Here is a 22,321-nt window from a genome sequence, read left to right on the forward strand (position 1 = left end):
GCACACATTGATGGTGTGGATTTTGACTGTAATACAAGTACTGTGTATAACACTGTATAGGTAAAAAAAAAAGGAAAATCGCTGTGTATAAGGGCCAAACTTTGCACGCTCCTCGATTTAAGACCTTGTGAAGTGAATTTCGAAATTTCTTTCTCAATGCGTTACACAGGTACGGGACGAAAATTGTCAAATCATTTTATGTGAGTCGCGAAAGCAAATCAGTTTACTTCCACAATCCTTGCTAAAATCTGTAGCAGACTGGTAACCATAACTACGGGAATCTATAACAATTTTACAAGCATTTTCTTGTTAGCAAACCCCGTATTACAATAACTATTATTCTGGACTTCTATTTTCAAAATTAGACATCCATCAATTTGTTGTTTACTGAGCATGTGATAATATGAAGAGGGAATAAAAGATGCAAATGGTTTCATGGTAATATCGGCCCTCCAAGGCAAACCATAACTACAATGTGACCAGGAGTAAAAATGAGTTTGACACCCTTCTTACTGTATAGGGACATTAGGCACCCTAATACACAAAACAGTGCATGCACATGAAATGTCCTTAATTTTAAGGTCTACTCATGCATAAACCCATGCATAAATTGAACCTGGCATCACATTATGTGTGAAATCTTGGTATCTACTTGCACTTGAATGTTACACTGCATTCTGATGAATATGCAGTATGAGCAACAGAATCAAGGCTAGACTTCCCCCCAATGGTCTCTTCTTGAAGAAAAGGGCCTTCGTTTGCCCATTGAAAGTTGATCAAATTGCAGCAAATGCTTCTTTGATCAAATTCATCCCACAAACATTCATTTAAATTACGAGTACAACTCCCATTTTTGCAAACCTGCTTTAAAAGTTATATACCCTGCCAAACCTCAGGCGCTATTGGAGTAAGCACATAGTGCGCACTCTGTTACATGGAAAAGAGCGAGGGGAAATATCTGGTTTGAGGCGCAACATCAATTCCTGCTGCATCGGTGCTCCCTGGAAATATAAAGTTTGAGAATGACTACACTAAGGGCGAAAGGCGCCGTTGTGCCGAACATACTAACAAGCTGAGCAAAAGGGGAATAAAACAACCAAGAAAGGAATTGTAAAGCAGTTCAATAAGATCCCCCTTTATTGCTTGTATTTATTCTCCCTAATAAATAAGGCTACACCTGTAATTCCATGTTAGTCATGGCTGACTTAGTTTACAGCTCACACACTCATTACCGTGATGGACACTCGTCTACCTCCCGAGAGTCACCTCGCCGACTCCAGTCAATAAAGTCAAGGGCAGGAGAGGGGCTGTTGACTAATGGCTTATTTGTAACCGTGTGAAGTTGCCATAACATGCCAATGCTGTGGGACCACTGAACATGAGACACTCCATCCTTTCCATCAGTTTTCTGGCTACCGGTCCAGCTGAGACACTCAGAACATGGAAAGTAGGTTGGAAAGTTTTTCATGGCCAGGGATTTGAATCCAGTGACGCAGAGACGCTTAATCAACGATCATGATCCTGAATCTAAAGTCTTGATGTATTACAAGAAGTGGTGCAGGATATATGGCCGTAATCTTTCATTAATGCAAGTTTCATGAAGGCCGGGACTCAAACCAACGGGGAAACAAATCACCCTGTTAGGCATTGTTTATATAATATGTTGCAGTCTTCATATGAAAGCCATCTATTTCAAGCCAACTTGTTAATTTAGTCTTTCTGAGGCTGAGGCATTGATAGATGATGTGATAGATCGAGACCATGCATACTTTATAAAGACATTATGAGAGATGCCGGGGAGGGAAATAGATGTGGGTGTTATTTCCCATTCAGTCTTTAGGTAATATCGACCTCGACATTCACTCATCACAAACCTTTTCACCTGCCCATTCTGCATTTATATATAGATATACATACATATATATACACAGTATATTGCCCCTAGACAACAAAATGTAGTGTTATTCAATTCATATAACAGTCCCGAAAGATCTGGGATTACTACTCTGGCCTTTCTCTTCATTTAGCATTCAACAGATGCACCACATGAATTCTTCCTATCTCCCATGTGTCCACATCTCTGCAGTTGCATTCTCATTCAGTGTCAGAGGTGCTAATAAGAAGATGGCACCACGATAGGTGACATGTCACATGACGTCTTCCCGATCCAACTCCAGCCAAGCTTGTCGCCGGAGCCGGGATGGATGCTCTCCCTCATTTGAGAGCAGACAGGACGTGGGTGGCGGCCCTCTTACTCTCGCCGCCTGTGTGGCACTTGCATCTGAGCCATGGGGAGCACACAAGGACAGAAAGGAGGCCACGCTTTGTGTAGCCTACAGGGGCAGTTGCTCTTAACCACAGGTGTTCTCCACCTGACAGCATTCCTCTGTGCGATACAGCTACAGTACGGCATAATGTCTGCATTCAGATGAGCTTGTTCACACTCCAAGATTTTTCTCTTTTACTTCTGCATACACTCGCACAGAGAAACGCAACCACTTGCATCCTCCATTCTCCAGCCCTTTTGTTTCAGCGATTGATAAATGGCCAAGACCAGCCCCACTCAGAACTCGTCAAGGTGCCTATTTGTTCTCCTAATTACCATTTTGCTGCATAATGACAAACGAAAACACAGCCCTCCAGTCATCATTGTGAGAGTGAAATGGTGGAGAAAATACTGAGAGAAATGTGTTGTTCAACACTCACTTGGTAATGAAACACAAATACTGCAGAAATGTGTTTGGGCTTCATTTCAGTTTCTCTCCTAGTATCAAAATGCATGGCATGCCATTGTCAAATATGCTTGAGCATTTAAAATGAAGATTTGCACTTCACCTTGTCTATAAAATCTATACACCTGCAGTGATAGGCTTTAACTCAAGCTATTTGTATGTAGGAGTTTCATATATATATATATATATATATATATATATATATATATATATATATATATATATATATATATATATATATATATATATATATATATATTTTTTTTTTTTTTTAACCCTGAGCAGAAATATCAAGATCTTATGGTATCACTGTGTCACTTTTTAATTTTTCTATTGAACAACACTTATTTCTGAACAAAATATGGAATTTTGGTATATTAAGAAATATGGTACACATTTCTTAGTACAAATGGAATGAATAAATTAACATTCTTCTTGATTTTTAATTGTTCTTTAGTCATAGTGCCACTGGTAAGCTATTTTTTAAAGACAGAGACCTCCTCTTTATTCTCCAAAAATAAATAAATAAACTGAGTCAACTCTGCAAACACGAGAGATACTGTATTGCATTTCCACAAATATCCACTGTGAGGCGCACTAGAATGAACACGTCCTCTAATATAAAAACCTTAAAATTATACCGACAGCAATTTTGCTTGTCTAGCATGAGTGTTTTTGATTAAAAAAAAAAAAAAAAAAAAGAGTATTTACATTTGCCTTTTTGAAGCTGTGTTTTGGGAGCCATTTTGAAAGATCAGAAACGCATGGAGCTAAGCATCATAACTTGATTATGATTGGTAACTTTTCTTCTCGTCATCTCCCAGAAGTGGCGACATCATCAAAATTCAACATATTTGATTTAGCGTGACGCTCTGGGGTTAAGACAAGCAGCCAATCAATTTCAAATTCTGCCGTTTGGAAAAAAAAAAAGCGCTCCTTACCAGTGACGGACTGTATTAGCGGTTATTGAAGCCCTGTCTATTTAACATCACAATAAACGTCAAAACGATAATCAGCCCATGCTTAGTTATCCTAACAGATAGCTATACTTCTAAAGGATTATGAAAAATGACATCAAACCGGGTGAGAAATTTGTCATCACAGTTGTAGCATGAGTGTCCATGAAGGGCATTCGGTCGACAGCAGTCAATCATTTGTCATACGTCACTCTGTGAATGCTCCTTTGCTCATATGAGTACAAAACATCCCCAAATCCTTGTGCCAATCGCTCCAAGCCTCCGTGCTCACAGTGTGAAATGTCCTCTTAGCTCTTCAAGTCGCAATGACATTATTCACGTCAGAGGCGGGCGTTATTCATTTTGTCTGCATTTCACAGCTTCAAATCTATTTTATGCACCTGGAGAATTGTTTAGCTTGAATGCATTTAAATGGTTGACTCTCTATCGCGCTGCGTGATAACTGTCAGACAAAAGCTCCTAAATGCAGCATTTAATTAAACCGCAACGGCAGACAGACAGAAGGAATTTGAACTCCTGGGTAAATAACATTTGTGACTGCATGCATATCGTGCCACAGTACCACCTGAGGACTACCAAAGCAGCAGCAGCAGCAGCCGGCAGATAGTTGTAACTGGTCCAAAAAACAGTGGAAGGTGTATGTGGGATGGAAGTGTTCTCTCCTGTTTTTGCAGTTAATGAAGACTGAAAATCCACAGAGAAAAGTGAATTTTCATGCATGTGTATGTGGGTACCAGAATTTTTTTAATGTGAAAAGTATGTATACTTTACATATTTGAGACAAAGAATACTGCAGTACACATATTTACTTAAATATTTAATTATTAAACCTTATACAGTAACTGTACTGTTATCCCTTCCCGTTTCTATCCCTTGGCCAAAGTTGGGGACGTTGACCGAGAGTGGAGCCCATAGCTGACCAAACATAAAAACAAGGAAGTAGAGTTTACACTTGAAATTCCAATATATTAAGAAACACTCTATATAACATCTTCCCAACGTTTTCCTTCGTCCAAACCGTTCTCCTTCTGCAGTGCTTGCATGTGATCTTCACTCGAAGAATGCGCCAGGTTCTGTCGTCAAAAGTTAACAGCTTGAACACAACTGGCCAGCCAATCAGTCAATCAGCTAATGGAAACTCCTACAAGGCACGTGATTGGGTCCTGGCACAACAATGACCAATGATGGCAGTAGTTGTAATCTTGGGCAGAAGGAGAGTGGGGAGGATGAAAGAAAGCTTTGGGAAGATGTAACCTAGAGTTTTTTTTTTTTGGATAAAAAATTGGAATTTTGAGTGTAAACTCTGCTACCTTGTCATGTTTGGTCAGCTACAGGTTCCACTATAGGTCGAGGTCAGAGGAGTGCAATTAGTAAGCTCGTCTGTTTGGCGTAGGAAACTTTCAAAGCACATCTCACCACAATATATCTTTTTTTTTAATGGAATAAAGTGACGCATGAATGATTAAGCGCAAAGTAGCGAGGAAACATGGTAGTATCTGAGTTTGGACTGAAATTTGACATGCTAATGACAGTGAGACCTTTTTTGTTAGAATTTCAACAACAAGAAAAAACCTTAATTTTGCTGAATATTTTATCATTAAAATTCTTCGACATTTCTACAAAGTTGTAATGCATATTTTTTTTATTAATTTTTTGTCCTCTTTCACTCCTTTTAATAAAACATGAATATTGGCTCCAAATATCAGTTATCAGTCTCATTTACCATTTAAAAATTATCTGCCCTGGAAAAAAAAAAAAAATCTGCGTCTCTGTACTTCACATATTACAATCTTCATTTTCCTTGTTCGTGCAAGCGGGAGATCATTGACAACTTCATCCGTACGAAAACTTTGCGCAGAAATGACAGCATCCCATTTTTCCGCTACCTTTGTGGAGTAAGTGTTCCCTCAGGCATATGGACCAGAGTGTCTATGAGACGTTGCCCTTTCCACCTCAGCCACAGCATAACAATATTTTGTGTTATACATTGTGGCAGCTGTGCTGACTGGACACTGCTGGAGATCCGCCTGTCCAATTAGCAGTTTCTCTTACCCCTGAGAAGTGGTCCCTTTCTGCATGGCTTAGCTCCCCGCATGTGGGCCACATCACCCACAGGTACAGTAGCTTGTCCGACCTTCCGCTCTCAACAAAGCTGCCGTGTTACGTAAGTTCTATATTTTTCATAGAGGTCCCGCCTCTGCTACCGTTTCAATGTCCACGCGAAGCCTCTTGAATGACTTTATTTTTCCCTTCAGTGAACTTTTGAAAGCTCGTTTCCATAATTCACCTTCATATACTGTACGTCGGGCCATTTGGCGTCCCTTTTATGTGCGTATAAAATAAATGACCACTGAAATCTAAAGGAAACTAGCGGGCAGGACCAACAGGGCTGTGACTTTACAAAGCGTCTGATCAAACGGCTCAATGGCTTCTTCTACTCTCTTGTCACATTTACTCAGGGAGCAAATCCATACACGCCCTCCCCGCCACTTTGTATCCCAAGTTTAGAATAGTGGAGATGTTATTTTGTTCTGGCCTAACTGCAAATGATCGTTTGACTGCTAAATGTGGGCAGGGCCGAGTCGTATTAAGAGCAGCGTGATGTTATCGTAGCACATAAACGATCAGTTGAGATGAGTTGAGACTTTGTAAGTCCTATGTGACAATCGAAATTTTCTCATTTACAAAAACGGAACAGTTACTTTCTTAAAAAGAACAATTTCAACCCCCACTTGCGAATATATTACGTTGACCCCCCTCTGGCGTCCATTGTTTTTGGAAGTTTAACCAAACTGTCATCTTCGGTCTGCCAGCTAATTGTTAAACCCCTCCATCCACACACATACATAAAATAAATAAAAATATAAAGACTTTATTCATCTGCATGATAAGTCATTACCATTACAATTACAATGACGTTCAAATTCTGGATGAAATCTACTGTTCTTTCGGTCTTTGTCAATCGTTTTTAAACTTTCTTCTTTCGACAATCAGTACCTACGAACTGCGCACCCCTGGATTTATTTATACTTATATGTATTAGTGCTGTCAAGCAATTACATTTTTTACTCATTTCAAAATTTTCCATAATTAATCACAATCACATTTTTCAGCAACTATTTTCTACAAAGCTTATAAAAGATATTGAGTAAACTCATTCAATCAATAATATTTCATTTCAGCCTGTTGTAATACCTTTTTTTTCCTTTTCTGTAAATCACAACCGTTGAACAAAATAACCAAATCTGACTCATTGCAGGCTTTTTTTTTTTTTTTCTTCCATCAATTCTCAAAATTTCTCACTGATCAATTTAGTTATGCATCACAGTCCAGGAGCAGTTGCAAGGCCCTGTGGTGATAAAAGCCCTGTGCTATGAGATGCTACACCAAAGACACACAACTAATGCAATGTTTGAACTTTGCCTTGCAAAGGTGCATACATTTTTAATCTTTCCAATGAGTAACATTTGAAAACAAATCTACATAAACTCTCTTTGTGCCAGTGACTTTCAGTCAACAAAGCGGCTTTCGTAAAATTACTCAATAGGAATCAAACAAAGAGCCCCAACCTCTCAATTTTTCCATTCACTCATGGCGGCCCTTCAGAAATAAGTTGCAACAAAAAGCGACATTTCTTCTAGTTTTATGAAAATGAGCTTCGTAGTATTTGCGTAATCCCGCTGCCGAACAAACAATCGAAGATGGCGGAAGCAATGCTGGCTCTTCGGCTCGGAGGATTTGCATATCTTCTCAGGGCGTATTTCCTGCCCTTTATTTAGTTGCACACGCTTGCAAAAATCAAGTCTCTTATCCATTCATTTATTTTTTCCTCAAACCAACCAGGCAGCATAACACCAGCGTATGAACCTGAGTGCTAATCCTGATTGAACGCCCCCCCCCCATCCAACTGACACACGTCATCAAACATGGCCCCTCCGCATCGCCCTTCTTTGACCTTGAGGAAACATGGCACTTATGAATCGCCCACAACTGGGTACAAAACCTCCACCGCTGATCCACTTTACGCTAGCTGTCCTTTTTTTTAAAAACCTTTGCTCCCCATGACTATGTTGTACATCTAATGAACTCTCTGTTAGTGACCTGTGAGTGGAGACTCCCTTATTGAATGGAGTCATGCAGCAGACGGCAAGCGCGAACCCTCTCTGCCCTTCTCTCCTGAGGACGACAACAATGTAGCTTTGGCCATTAAGAGCTTCTTGGAGTGCAGATAAATATTAGCGGGTGAGAGGGGCAACACGCTCGCGAGGTTTAAATCCACATCTTTACGATCAGAACAAGATTAATCAAGAGGAGGCCAGGCGGATGTCAGGTCATAAAACGATGCCGGCTGGGATGATTGAGACGTTTAGGACATAGCCCATAAGTTGGCTGCGGCACACAAATTTATTGCAAAATGGCTTGTAATTTGGTAGAATTTCCATGCGAGAGGAGATGAAAAAGCGGCACTATTATAAAGCACTAATCCTTAATTTGACTTTCATGTTTTTAATCATATGATCCTGTTTTACATTAAAGCAAGGAGTGATTTACTAATCCATTGCACTGCATAAATAAATAAAACACACCAGAGATGCTCAATTTAACAGAAGAACTGTGGCTCCACTTCAAAGTTCTTTAAAATTGTAATACTGGTTTCCATGTCTGATATATTCATATTCACATGAACACACATATACTGTATACATACACGCATGTACGAGTCTATTTTCCAAGTGTAGTTTTTGATGTTGTCTCTGGTTAAATCATAATTTTTGTGTATAACATTTTCTACCTTTTTGTTTCTGTGTCCAGCCAGCTTCTGGGTCCTAAATACTTCTACTCACATGAGAATGGGCAACCACCATGGAAGAGAAGGATATATAGAGCTAAGAATAAGTGAATTTGTAAAAGTGAGAGTGAATGATTGTTTGTCCATATGTGCCTTGTGATTGGTTGTTGAAGCGTCCAGTATGAACCTTCGTACTTGTTCAAAATCACCTGGCATAGGTTTAAACTCAACCATGACCCAACTATGCAAGCACAACTGAAAATGGATGTATGATAATAATGGAATGGTAAAATAGGGCCCTATGAGTTTTTTAACAGTACCGTTTTCATTTTTTTATATCCTGGATTTTTTACGTGTGCACATCGAGGAAACCCTGATGTCACACACAGTGGGCGTGTTTAACGTTTGTGTTTATGTAAGTACCAATCGCTTGTTGGTCACGTGCAGGTCTGATGAAAACAACCTGGCCATTCAGACCGAGTGACAAAAGATCAGATATGGATCCGTTTCCAGACGGCATACCCAAGTGGCTTGGGTCGCATTTGAAAAGATTGGATGTGACGTTCAAATTGCCATTAAAAGATCAGACACAGGTCGCATAGGGGCAAAAAAAAAAAAATGGAATTGGGTCATTTCCGAGCGTAGCCTATTTTTCCATTTATAAACTCACATTTTTCTCCCTATTCGTTTTTGCTGCCATTTTTTTTGCAACTTGACTTTTGAGGACTGCGGAGTCTGCTGTCTCCAAGCTGCTCCCGGCTAGCATGTGTTGGTGCGCTCATTTCAACTTCAGTCGGCCTCAGGTGTCCCGTTGACCTCAAAGCCGTAGCCGGAAGCCAACGGAAGGCTCCGATGTGGATCCCATCCTAGTTTTCCATATGAAACGTGTTTACCTTCCTTACCGCGCTCCTCCCTTCTCTCAGAGGACACTTGGAGGTGGGGCAGAAGACAAAGATATGACGGCATGAAAAGGCCAGCCGTGACAAGCGAGGGAAAGGCGAGGAGACAGCGACTGGGGAGAAAACAAATCTACTTATTGAAGGCAAAGTGCAGGCGGTTGTCACTCAGCGGCGTGGAAATGCATCCTGACACCTGCTTATCGCCGTATTTTTGGCAATCAGAAATGTTGGAAAGGACTCGCACATTTGAATACATTAGCATCTTCCCCCTGCTGTGCAAATATCAAAGCTCAATGAGGCTTTAGTTCCTTGTACTCGCAAGTAAAGGCCATTGAGCTGGTTAAATAGCTCGCCGGAGTGGATCTGCTCATTTTGAAAAGGAGTGCGACTCAGGTGCATTTGTGAGTCCTCTCACACGTGGAGACACACATGAGCACAAGTGGAAGATAACATTTTTCATCCATAACTCTCCCACTACACCTCCGCTGATACCCATTAATCATGAGCTGCGTTGTATTGTCAGCCTCCCTGGCCACTCCCTTCGCTTGCAGCCCGTCAGTTAACAAGCCGTGACACATGACAGTGATGCCTGCGCCTCTGAGTGATGCCTGGCTTCAGTTCCTATTGGAAAGGAATTGAAATGCTCCGGCGCAAAGGGGGAGATTTTGCTTTTGACAGAATGTTGAAATGGCAGCGGTGCTTGCCTGCTTTTTCAATTAAATCAGGCTGGAGAAGGCGCAAGTTAGCTTTGCACCAGCGTCTGGCGACATGGGCTATTGTGGTGTAAAATCAGCTCGCTGGAAATGCTTGTTGTTTTACACGTAATGAAGAAAACTCTCCCATGCGGGTAAAAAAAGAAAAACAAGACTCTAACCAAGTCGATGCTTATTTCAGCAGTCAAGTGGTGCCCAAGCGCCTACCCTTTAGCCCTGGATAAAAATTGCCCTTATTGCTGCACAATTTTTTCTTCATTTTTCTTCATTTCATTTGTTTAAAAAAATCAATACAAATTCCCAACCTGTCATCAAGTGCTGTAGTTATGGGCAATTTATTTATTGGGATTTATTCTTATTTATTCTTCATGAGCTAAAGTAAGAAAATAGCTTGCTAAATTTCACAATTCAATGCTAATAAATTAGCTTATCAAATTTAAAAAAAAAAAATCCTGCTGAAAATAAATAAGTAAACTATTCCTCTTTTTTTAGGCCAGTCAGAGGTGTGCTTTGTTTCATGAGTTTGAATTAATTCTGAACACATCTTCGTTATAAGAGGATTTGTGCACCTGATTTCTGAGTCTGGTCATGTGACATGCACAAGCTGGGCTGTGATTGGTTGTCGCTTGAGCCCCAAGCAACTTGTGATGGTCTTTTCACTCGACAGCAAGTGGCAAAAAGGCCACCCCAGAAATGGGTAAAAATGGGTGGAATTTGCTGCTCAGACTATATTTTGGTTGTTAAGCATTTTTCATAATACACAGCCTTTTTTTTTTTTTTTGGATTCCCAAGAACCGCAAGTAATTCAGTTAATGCAAAAATGCCTTTGTTGACTCTTTTTCGATTTGTGTGTGTCTGTGCAAACAGGTTCGGTGTCCCTCAGTGTGTTCCTGGTCTCCCTAGCCGTGACAGTGTGTGCTGTTTGGCTTGTGGCTCTTTGTGGCGTCTGCGGTTGGTGTCAACGCAAGCTGGTGAGTGTACGTACCCATGCGCACAGACGCCCACACAGGCACGCACAAACACATTGTGGCTTCAAGCCACATTAGTAGCCCCACAAAGCTTTAGTAATCAGAGATGCTTAAATGTCAGTGTGCGCTGTGAATTCCAATCTTTAAAGGGTAATTTATTTGAGAAATAGCAACGTGCGCAAACATTTACGGGATTCGCTAATACAAAATAATGATGCACATGCTCATTGAAGTGAAACCTTGGGCTTGTTAGACAATAATTAATGAAAAGCGATTACAGAAGCTGAAATGCGGGGCCTTGTTGCGTCACTTTCCAAAACCCACAGCAGCTTCAGGACTGTAATTCATTCCCAGAAGCAGCTACAATATTAGCCAAGTGTGCTGACACAGCCTCAGTTAGATGACAACAAAGATTGAGCGTACTGACCTCTGTTAAGGGCACATCATTGTGATTATGTGCTATGAAATGTGATTGATTAAAAGGGAGGCAAGCCTTTAACAGACAGTCTGAGATGCATGTCAAAACTGCCTTTTTCCTCACTTTTGGGTGTGAATTTGCACCCAACCTGTTGCTCCACAACCTACAAAATTTGTTGTATATTGACCCCTAAATATTGAAAGTCAACGTCAAAGGTGATTTATCAAAATATTGGTCTGTGACCTTTTTTTTAAAACTCATTTATTTGAGAAGGGACAATGTATTATACAATACAAATGTCCCTCCATCCTAAAATTTTTGCTCCACAGATTGCTTTTTAGTGAACAAATTTAGACACCACTGCATGCAAAAAAATAATTAAAAAAAAACCCATCTCAACACACATCACCTTTATGTTAATGTTATTTGTTCTGATAAGTGGGAATCCTAGGCATAATTCTCTTAACCCTTCTCATTTAGTGTTCATAGCATAAATGCTGCAAATGCAGGGCACTAGGGTTGCAACAAAAACATTTTGAAGCTAAAATAAATAAATAAATAATACATTTATATTATCACTAACTAATCTGCCTTTTACTGCATGCATAAATATTTTGCACTACATATTTCACACTATATTACTAGCACCATTGTTTCTGTTTGTTTATATATATATATATATATATATATATATATATATATATATATATATATATATAAAACATGATGTTTTTGTGTTTACAAGAATGCCTGGAAAAGGCTAACTAATTAGCTCGCTTTTACTCCTGACCAATAGGACAATACCTGCTGATCAAAAATATGAAAAATAGAAGCGAGAACAGTTAGAATGTTGAATGCATTTGTCATTGTAAAGCCGTTGTACAGTGAAATTGGGAATTTGAAGAACTAAGAGCAAGGACCATACATACACACGAATACAAGAAAAGAGATTTAAATTGTTTAAAACTTTTATCTGTGATTCATTTTGGTCATTTAGCATGGGTAGGACAAGAGAAATTTTGGGGTTAGACAAATAGAAAACCTGCCTATGAGAGAGAGAGAGAGAGAGAGAGAGAGAGAGAGAGCAAGAGAGAGAGAGAGAGAGAGAGAAATGACACATTTACCGTACTGACGAGTTCATTCAAACATGTGTAACATGACTACAAAAAAGTCATTGCCTCACAAAGTGATCCGTAGCATATGGAATCAGAATCCTAATGCTGAGTTGAATTGAAGCGCCCGCCTTTCAAATCAAATCATTTTGCACCCATAAGTCGCTCCCGTAAGTCGCTATGAGAGCAAAGATCAACCAGTTTAGTGTTGCTTCGGTGTGAAATTTACTGGCGCACAGATGGCAAGCTCTCGGCAGGCTGTGCAGACAACAAGCTTCTCTACATAATGTCTGCATTAAAGACAAACCTGTAATGGGATCGTAACTAGATTACGCCATTATAGTGTACGGTATATAAAGCGGGAGACTAATGATCTCATACTGTCCCTGCCTATTTCCTTCACTGGAACATGTTATACGAGATATTCCACCTGGAAGGAAATGGAGCTGGGTATGGTTCCTGATTTCCTGTTGCGCAGTGAGCGAACGGAGCGGCCGTCTCTTTGGAAAGTCCCTGCGGCCCTCTCTAGGAGCTCTGTCGTAAATGGATCTTATTTCCGGCTCGCGACAGTCCTGGCGGAGTAGCAGCGGCAGCGGAAGCCGACAGAGTGGAAGGCCGCACGGGTAGAGGCTGCGGGTGATCTACTGGCCTGGCGACCTGGCCGGGCGCATGCGCAGGCATCGCGGGCATGGGACGATGTCGTACTCTCGTGTGAGTGCATCGCATCTGGCTTGGTGTGAGGTGATGACAAAAGGGTAAAATGGATGCCGATTAAGCTTGTTATCTTCCGACCGCTTTCGTTGAGAAGTCAACCACCCAGTGACATGAGGGCACACAAGTGACAGGAACAGTACAATTTTTCTTTTCAAAATAGGAGAAAATCAATTGGAACATAAAGCAATTGATTTTTTTTGTTTACAAGCTACTGAAATTGATCATCTGTTTATTTCTTTTTTTTTTATCTTTCTAATACTTGGTTGACTGGTTAGAGCTACTCATTATGATCTTCCATACACATGCATTTTTTTTTAGACACCAACCAAATTAGTCAATGTAACGGTAGAAACCGTGATTAACATTAGCACAGCAGCGATTAGCATGGGCCAACAAACACTAACTACTGTTTAGTTCACTCATGCAGTACATCATGTTATAATGTCTTTAAAGTCACTTACAGACAATATTTCAACAATACTTTGTAGAGTTTTTTATAGCCGTAGATAAATGAGAGTACTGCTCAAAAATTTATTCATAAAAAATTCTAGCTGTAATTCGTGTTGTCTCCATGTGATAACATCATTCATAGCTTTATTTTGGTTGCATTCTGTGTTTTTCTGTGACCTTTTATTAAAAAAAAATCTTGAGGCAGAGCACCAGACAAAAAATTTACATTTTAAAACTACAGCCTATATTAACAATATAAAGTAATTCTAATCAAAGTGCTCCTAACAGGAATCAAATAAACACAGTTTAACACGGCTTAAGATCTTGTCTCAAAGTAGTGTGCTGCCACCTATTGGCGAAAAAGTAATTATTACACGATTACGCTGCAACGAACGACTACTCTCACAGCCACCAATGGCGCATTATGCCCCCCCCCCCCCTCCCCCCAAATATGAAATTAGATAATTCCTCACAGCACACCTAAGTATAAATCACGGATGGAAAGTGTGATGGAAAATCACTGCATTAGATAATGATGTGATGTGGTATGTTGCACAAATCCTCTTTATTGTAAATTTATTGCCTTGCTTTTGCAGACAGATCCTTTTATCAACATGCACTTTAGTCAACAATATCCCTGCAGGTATTAATGTAACTCATGCACAATCTCAAGGTTAAATACAAGATTACAATAGAACAAAAATAGTTTATAATACATATGTATTTATGTCTCGTGATTTTTTATGACATTGTGAATAAAACTCCTCATCTGTCTTCCACATAGTTCCTCTGCACTAAATTGAGACAAGATACTGGCAAAGCACTACCGTTTGTTGAAATGAAGTTCCTCAACTTACTTCAACTGGGGTGCCACAAGATGGGCCAAGCAGTTAGTTACGTATAGGGATTGACAGTAAATATATAGCATAGCATGATGATCCACAATATTCTCTCTTGGAAATTGGAAGTTGTATGTATGTTACACTGTACCGAATATTCACAGTTCTGAGTGGTTATAAAAGTGTGAAACTAGTTAATAATAGTCTTGCCTTGAGTGATAGGAGTATGTACTGTATATACTATACATATACTATGTACTACTACAACATACTATACAGTATATACTGCCGTATGTAGCAAAGCATGTTCTGCTCTTGTGGCCAGTGCCACACACGTTCATTATCACTGACACAAATGATGACAGTTTAGCAGACACACAATTTAAGCTCCCTTGATCTCTTTTCTTTAGAAGCCCCACTGTACTGTATATTCCCCTGACTCGTCATTAGAATGTAAACCCGCTATAATTTGCATTTGCATGCTTTTGATAGCGGTTAACCTGTATATGCGCGTTAAGAAGGTTCTAGCCCTCTTCTGCACCGCAGCCTAGCATGCTAAGTCTTTATTTTTCCAAAAGTCCAAGCGTACTCTTGGACGGTGTCAGCTTTCATAAGAGCAAATGTTTGCCCGCAGCTTCACGTGTCACTTGTGAGGGGGCCCATGCCAGTTTTGCTTATGATTCATAGGTTAATAGACAAGACATGTTTGAGTAAGTGTTGCTTTCGGTGTTTTGGCTTTGGCGACAAGCGCAAAAGGTTTTATTTTAAACTGCTTGTGTGCATTGGTCTTGAAATCTCCTTTATGTACGTTGCTTCCTGTTGTGTAAGCTCTGGAATCCTCCGTTTCATTACGCGACCTGCTAGCTATAGTAATGACTGAGAAGCCTGGGACATAAATATATATATATATATATATATATATATATATATATATATATATATATATATATATATATATATATATATATATATATATATATATATATATATATATATATATATATAAAATAATGTGTGTGTGTGAACAAATCTGATATTTTTCCACAAAATCAAGCGTATGTAAAATAAAAATCGAGATATTGATATATTTTCATTCTATGCTCAATTGCTGTTAAAACGATATATAATAGAGGTAGTTCAAAAATTGACAATGTTACAGTAATTTCAATGTTGCCAAATTGAAATCTCTAGTTTTCAGAAAAAATGCATTTAAAGTCCTGACAAATTCATCTTTCGGTTTTACTTACTTACTATTACTAATTCCTTATTTTCATACACCGATTACAGTTTGAACCTTTTGAACAATTGTAACCTATAGGCTGCTGGGAAATGAAAGTTGAGACGTTAAGGAAGTTATATTTGTAGAGATACCCAATTTGTATTTTCATGTGTGCGTGTGTGTGTGTGTGTGTGTATATATATATATATATATATATATATATATATATATATAAATATATAAATATATATAAATATATAAATATATATATATATATATATATAAATATATAAATATATATAAGATATTTTCATTCCCGATTTTCAATTCTGCCCATACCCCTAACTATGGGTACATTTTTCCTCTCTTTCCATGTCCAGACTGACTAGCTTAAATTAATTTCCCATCTGTCATCTTTCAAAAAATGGAAAACTCCCACACTTGTGCCCTCGCGCCCTTTTTGTAGGCGAGTTACGAGCGGCCACCTGGGCTGCCTTCCGCCATGTTTCGTAGCACCGTCACGTGCGTCTACCGTCTTCTGTTTCATTGTCTGACTCACGCTGTTTTCTTTTCCCTCGATGGCTCACATATTCCTCTTTCTTGGTTTGTTTGTTAAAATGGTGCAGACTTAATGAGGTAATACAATAGATAACTTTCTGACATTAAGTACGGTTACATAGGCTTTGTGAACTGAAGTAATGTTTTCTATTTTTACCAGTGTGTTAAGTCTCTATACAATAGAATTTAGAAATTGCACCATGTTTGAAGGTGGAACTGAGGCATACTTTCACTCTTCTGACGCATGTGACACACTTGGGCTGGGACCGATGCCTGCTTTTTGAGCCTGCTAGCTTTTGGTTGCTAGCTTGCAGCGTCTTCCACAGAGGGAAGACTTCTTCTGTGCGAACAATTGTTGGTTGTTGAGAAATGCGCTCATACAAACATGAATAACATTATCATGTTTGGCTTTTATTTCCTTTTTCCAGCAGTTTACGCTTCCGAATAATATTACTGCTAGCATTAGCCATACTAGCCATTCTAAGCACCATTCTATAATGTAATCTAATTTCATTTCATAATTCAAACAGTGATGTTACTGATTTGGTTCACAAAATTAGGAATTAGATTAAACAATGTAAATCATTCCAGTGGTGTTATTGGTTAAAAAAACAAAAAAAACCAAACAAACAAACTTGCTGATTGGCTACAAAATTCTGATCATGTAAATACTATAGAGATGTTGGATCATATGTTACTGCGTCCGAGTTCAAATCACCCGATTTTGAGGATCTGGTGATACTGAGTCCTAATTCGATACCTCGTTTCCATTTCCATCATTGTCATTGTGGGACGCTAGCTTCACAGTATTTTCCCTGATAACTGCCAGAATGTCTCCCCAAAGGCTGAGTTTACTTGCAGCCATGTTGCATCTATTATAATTTTTTAATGCTTTGTAGCCTTTAAATAAAAAGAATATGATGGTATTGGTATCGGGACATGCTTAGAAATTTGGTCATAGTTTAGTGCTAAAATGTAAACCGTCCAAGCGTTTTTTTTTTTCTTTTCTCTCCTGACATTCTGTCAAACAACATACTGAATAGGAATGTTATCAATAATGTTGTTAGACACATTCACCGGGTTCTGGTAGAACTGTGTTAGTTTGCCAATTCTTTTTTTTTGTATGCTGTTCATGGGTTTTGAAGTTAGATGTTTCTAAAGCTCACGACGATCTTTGACAAAATGTAAACCGATCACGTGTGTCAAATAAGTATTCAATTTCGGTTCTGTTCGGTGTGGCCGCACGTTGTTGACGTTTGGTGGGATTTGGACATATCAGTGTTGGTGCTGCTAACATCTGTTTGAGCAGCAGCGGCTACTTGGCATTCAAAAGGCCTCTGCCTGCATCTGTGAGCGCTGCGCTGTTTTATCCGTGACATAACTGCGAGCGCGGCGGAGATTGCACCTGACCGCGGTCAGAGCTCCATTGAATCAATTGTATGAGCAACCTTTTTATTTTGGATCAGCGTGTATGCCGGGAGGATCGCAATGAGGCCAATCAGCATCGTTGTGAAAATCAATGATTGCAGGGCTTAAATAAAATGAGTTAGTGCGATAATGACCAGCCGTCGCCACTATCTAATGCCCTAATTTTGTCAGCGACAGATTGTCTGTGATTGTGTTAACGCTCAATTCATATGATTTCAAAGTTAACTCCGGTTAACATTGCAGTAATATTTTGACAGACCAACAATCACTCCTTTGTAATTATGGTGTGATGTGTGTAATACTGAGCGAGCATGTGGACTCTTGCTGTCTTAGTTCAAACAAACACAGCTGGGTGTTAGAGGGAAGAATTCTGCCAAATGATGCAGACAGAACGCTAGCTTCTTTCATCCCTCGTGTCTAGAGCCTTCAGAAAAAGAAAAAAAAAAAAACTGCTCATCATCACTGCGGGCAGTCTTCCCCTACTTCACCAGAGCTGGCTTTTAGGGCTCCCGTATCAAAACGTGTGGTTTGCTGCAATTTGAGCGGCTCTTCCTATTACATTACATCACATTGAGCTGTTTTGAACTGATGGCTCAGAGCCAAGCGGGATTGTAATCGTGAAACTCTTTTGTCATGTGACAAAAAAAAGTATCAAGTTTAAATTAGACTTAAGTATTTTCTAGGGTATTTGAGCGGAGGATTAGAGAAATTGCTCGCTCTTCCATTTGGTTTGCTTTAACCCTCATTTGGGGCACTGAGCCTGATTTTTCTGTATTGTGCATGCCGTAAGAGCTTTGTCGTATTCGTTTCACATGCGCACACGCAAGTGTTTATTACAAGGAAAGTGACTGCTCTGAAATGCTTGCATCATGCGTGCTGCATGTTTAAGCCTGTTCTTATTTTCACCAGCCGTCCACTTGAGACTTCCTTCCACTTGCTGCCTCAGTCACTTCGCACCTGTCCCTCTCATCATACCCCCCCCCCCCCCCCCCCCCCACACACACACACACCTTTAGCAGACATCTTTATTTATTTATTTATTACAAATCTAATTTCTATTTTTAGCTCGCTCTCTCTCTCAGCAATGGAGTCATTTTCTTTGTCTTCCCAACGTCCTGAAATTTTTACAACACCATTGAATGATATATGAGTAGCCTACGAAAGCTTTGTCTGCCAGATATTAGGAGGATATTTCTTTCTCATAAACACTTTGGTGCCACAGGTTTTGTAACCGGTACAATGTATTCAAGAAGTGGGCTGTAGTTTGAAAAGATATTGGGGCCAAACTGATGCACTATCCTATGTAGGCTTAGGAGCTATTTACATCCCGATGTACTCTATGAATGAATCATAGATAGATGCGAGTCATTTCAGTCTCTATCAGAAACTCATACATAAGCGCTGCGCTGAGTGCTTGGCTCTTAGGAACTGCGTTCGCATAGATAGCCTCAAGATGGGCCGGCGTATACTTGAGTGGCAGTCATGAAGCTCTTGGCAAACTAGCCTGTACAAATCTTTCGCTAGATGTTGCCAGAATGCAACTTACTCAGATAAAAGTCCTCAAATATACACGCAAATCTGACCTTCACATTTATACCTAAAAATCTTTCCAATCATAATTTACTGTGGTTTATGTTGTGATTTAAGCTGCTGTGGACACGTGTTTATGTATTTACTTTTGTGACTGGTTTGTTCCTTGTTCTATCAATTGCTGTACAGTTGCTGTGGTCTTTAGGCATGCTTTATGACAATGGTTTTCAAATGTTGGTACTTTAAGTCGCTTAGAGGAGTGTGCGATTTTAACGGCCTTTCTGCAGGTATCAGCAAATCTAAGTTAAAGCCTTTTAATTCCGTGATAGGAACAGTACATTTTTCGAATTAAGAGCAAATGAATTGGAATACGAAGCAATGTTTGCTAAACTATTGCTGAAACTCTGCACAATGTTGTAGGCCTTTAACAAGGTTTGCCATTAGGGGTTGGCCACAAGGTTTCATTAGTGACTGTTTTTCATCAAATCAGAAATAAAACAGATGATGTGACACAAGCTCTCTTCTGGAGTTGCTTAATAAAATATGCTTAGAACTACCACAACTTGGCTGAAAAAATATTCATAAATGACACATGTTTGAGGACCATTTCATACACTGTAGGATTGATGTCCCACAGTATTTACACTCAAGGTTCTCATTGACACGCCAGAACATGTAAGTCTAAACTTTTCAAAATAAATAAACAAATATAGGTTGATTAAAAATACTTAAAAAAAACTACAAGTATTGGGGCGGATTACACCAGGGGCAGACTTCACCTTAGTTTATTTAAACTGTGTGCGGCATAACAGCCAAATGCTGCTTCACCTTGTTTGCATTGAACTCTGGGCCACACTTATTGACCCGATAATGTCTAAAAGGTTCCACTGAATGAAAATCATCTTAGGTTTTGCCTGTCTACTTGATGATGTCATTGTAGATTGACCTGTTGTGGCACGTGACTGGGTTGATATGAGAGTTTTTGTCCCGATCTGTAAATGACCACAGCGCTCCAGTATGATGTGCTGATTTCCATCCCATAAGCCTGCAGCCCTCATTAGACCCACTCATATGCTGTGCTGGCATGTTTCTCAGTCATTTTCCAAGATGGAAAATCCTTGCTTATTCAATGTTCATCACAGCATTGTGATTAATTTGGGCATCTTTCCACTTATTTACTTTTTGCCTCGTGTAGCCCAGTGTCAATGGAGATGACCTCCATTGTGATGATGGCCGCTTTCCATTGCGATGAGCTTCTCGAGAAGGCTGCCCCCGGCATACCTAACTTTCTCATTTATTTTATTTCTACGGTAACGGCGGGTCGTGCTCAAGTTGTTTAAAATCAGAAGGGAGCAGGACTTACCAGACGCTTCTCTCCAGTGGCCAGATGATTACCTTTTAAAGAGGCAATTGCCATGGAAATTTCTGGGTGGCTGCAATTGATAATCATAGGCAGAAACGGCACTCCAGCACAGATTTGATTTGACCAAGCATAATCAGGAGAACATCAGGTGAAGGACTGGCATTCAAGAGATAATAGGGGTGGCGTCTTTACACGCAAAAACACTGGTTCAAAAGGACAACTGCATGCTAACCCGTATTTTTTTTTCTTCCTCTTCTGTATCTGTGTTCCCCTCCCTGCAATTGGATCAAGGGGAAGAGAAATAAGCCGGGAGTGGAAACTGCAGATACTCCAGACTCTGCACGTGGGCGAGGGGAGAAGAAAGCCATCAAGTAAGTGCCTGTAACTGGTCGGGCTTGAATCATCTGGTGATAATGACCGGCAGTCGGTTCATCTTTAAGGCACTCCATTTAAGCAATGACACTAAGCAGGTAGAACGAGAGGCCTGTTGTTCCTTTACAAAACCTTTGCAAAGATCAGGCAGGTGTTAGCGATTGAATGATGATAAATGATGCAAATTTGTGTGATGTTAACTGTGACTGCACATATGGCTTCCCGAGTGCCATCGGCTCGGCTTGCCACGCCCGCGTTAACTTTGATAAAACAAGAAGTGCGTGCGCGCTGGCATTCATTTTGTCTTTGTGAAAGTATCAGGGTGTAAAGGTATGAAATGATTTTCAAGGTGCTTTTCTCCCTCTGATGAATTGAGGCGATAGGTCAATACTGGAAATGTCAGCTTTGTAATGCTAAGTACAATTCTTAATTTCACAAATGTCTTTTTAACCTGTTCATCACCACTTCTCTTCTTGTATGCCGCTCTTACTGTTACTTCTGAATGTCACGCTTTCCCTTTTGTTTCATACTCGAAGATGGTTATGTGAATGCTTTGTGATTTAAGTGACCTTTTTTTTGCCATTTTCTCTCTTATTACGGCCTCAAGCAGCATTGATGTGCTCTGTTGTTCATCTCCGCTTCCAACACTTCTCTTTGTGCTTTGTCCCCTGCGTTGCCGCGGCTCTGACCACCGCTGTGTGACTTGTATGACATCAGTGATTCCGCTCACCTTTTCCTCCTTTACTACTGTGATTGATCTCGCCGCAACATGTCTCGTGCATTTGTGTCTTCTTACTGGCCATCTTGACGATTGGGCATCCAGATATCTGAAATCTCACTCAAATGTGTTTCATTAGGGGTGCCATGCTAGGGCGAACAAAATGTCATCACATGCTATTGTGCTCCTCTTTCCTCGCTATCCTTCAAATCGCTTGTGGTGACTCTTCCCAACCAGGCTGGAAAACAGCCTCCCATTTCATGCAGCTCTTTGACCGACTCTTCCTCAAAAGCAAGCTCTCGCATCATCTCCAGAGAGTGTTGGTTAGTGCCGAGGTTGTCCGCAGTTGTGTTGCTCTGACCTGTCTTTCTCTTTGGCCGCAGTGATCTAGACAGAGACTTTTGGAATAACAATGACAGCAGCACAGTGCAGCAGAGGTGGAGCTCCTATCCGCCGAAGGAGTTCGTACTTAACATTTCTCCCTATGCCCCATATGGAGACCCTCGCCTCACACTCAAGTGA

The 22,321-nt window shown here is 40.0% G+C and overlaps 1 protein-coding gene across 1 annotated transcript in view; it reads left to right on the plus strand.

Moving 5' to 3' along the window:
- The window catches only part of LOC148422411 (synaptotagmin-7-like), a 52,327-nt gene extending 30,006 nt beyond the window's left edge, over nt 1–22,321 (plus strand). Inside the window, exons 2-4 of the mRNA XM_088416309.1 lie at nt 10,978–11,081; nt 21,001–21,080; nt 22,183–22,321. Of these exons, the coding sequence (XP_088272435.1) occupies nt 10,978–11,081; nt 21,001–21,080; nt 22,183–22,321 (323 nt within the window). The remainder of the gene's footprint in view (nt 1–10,977; nt 11,082–21,000; nt 21,081–22,182) is intronic.

The sequence above is a fragment of the Hippichthys cyanospilos genome, chromosome 6 (assembly GCF_059441005.1).
Source record: "Hippichthys cyanospilos isolate Australia breed blue-spotted pipefish chromosome 6, RoL_Hcya_1.0, whole genome shotgun sequence".
Lineage (NCBI taxonomy): Eukaryota > Metazoa > Chordata > Actinopteri > Syngnathiformes > Syngnathidae > Hippichthys > Hippichthys cyanospilos.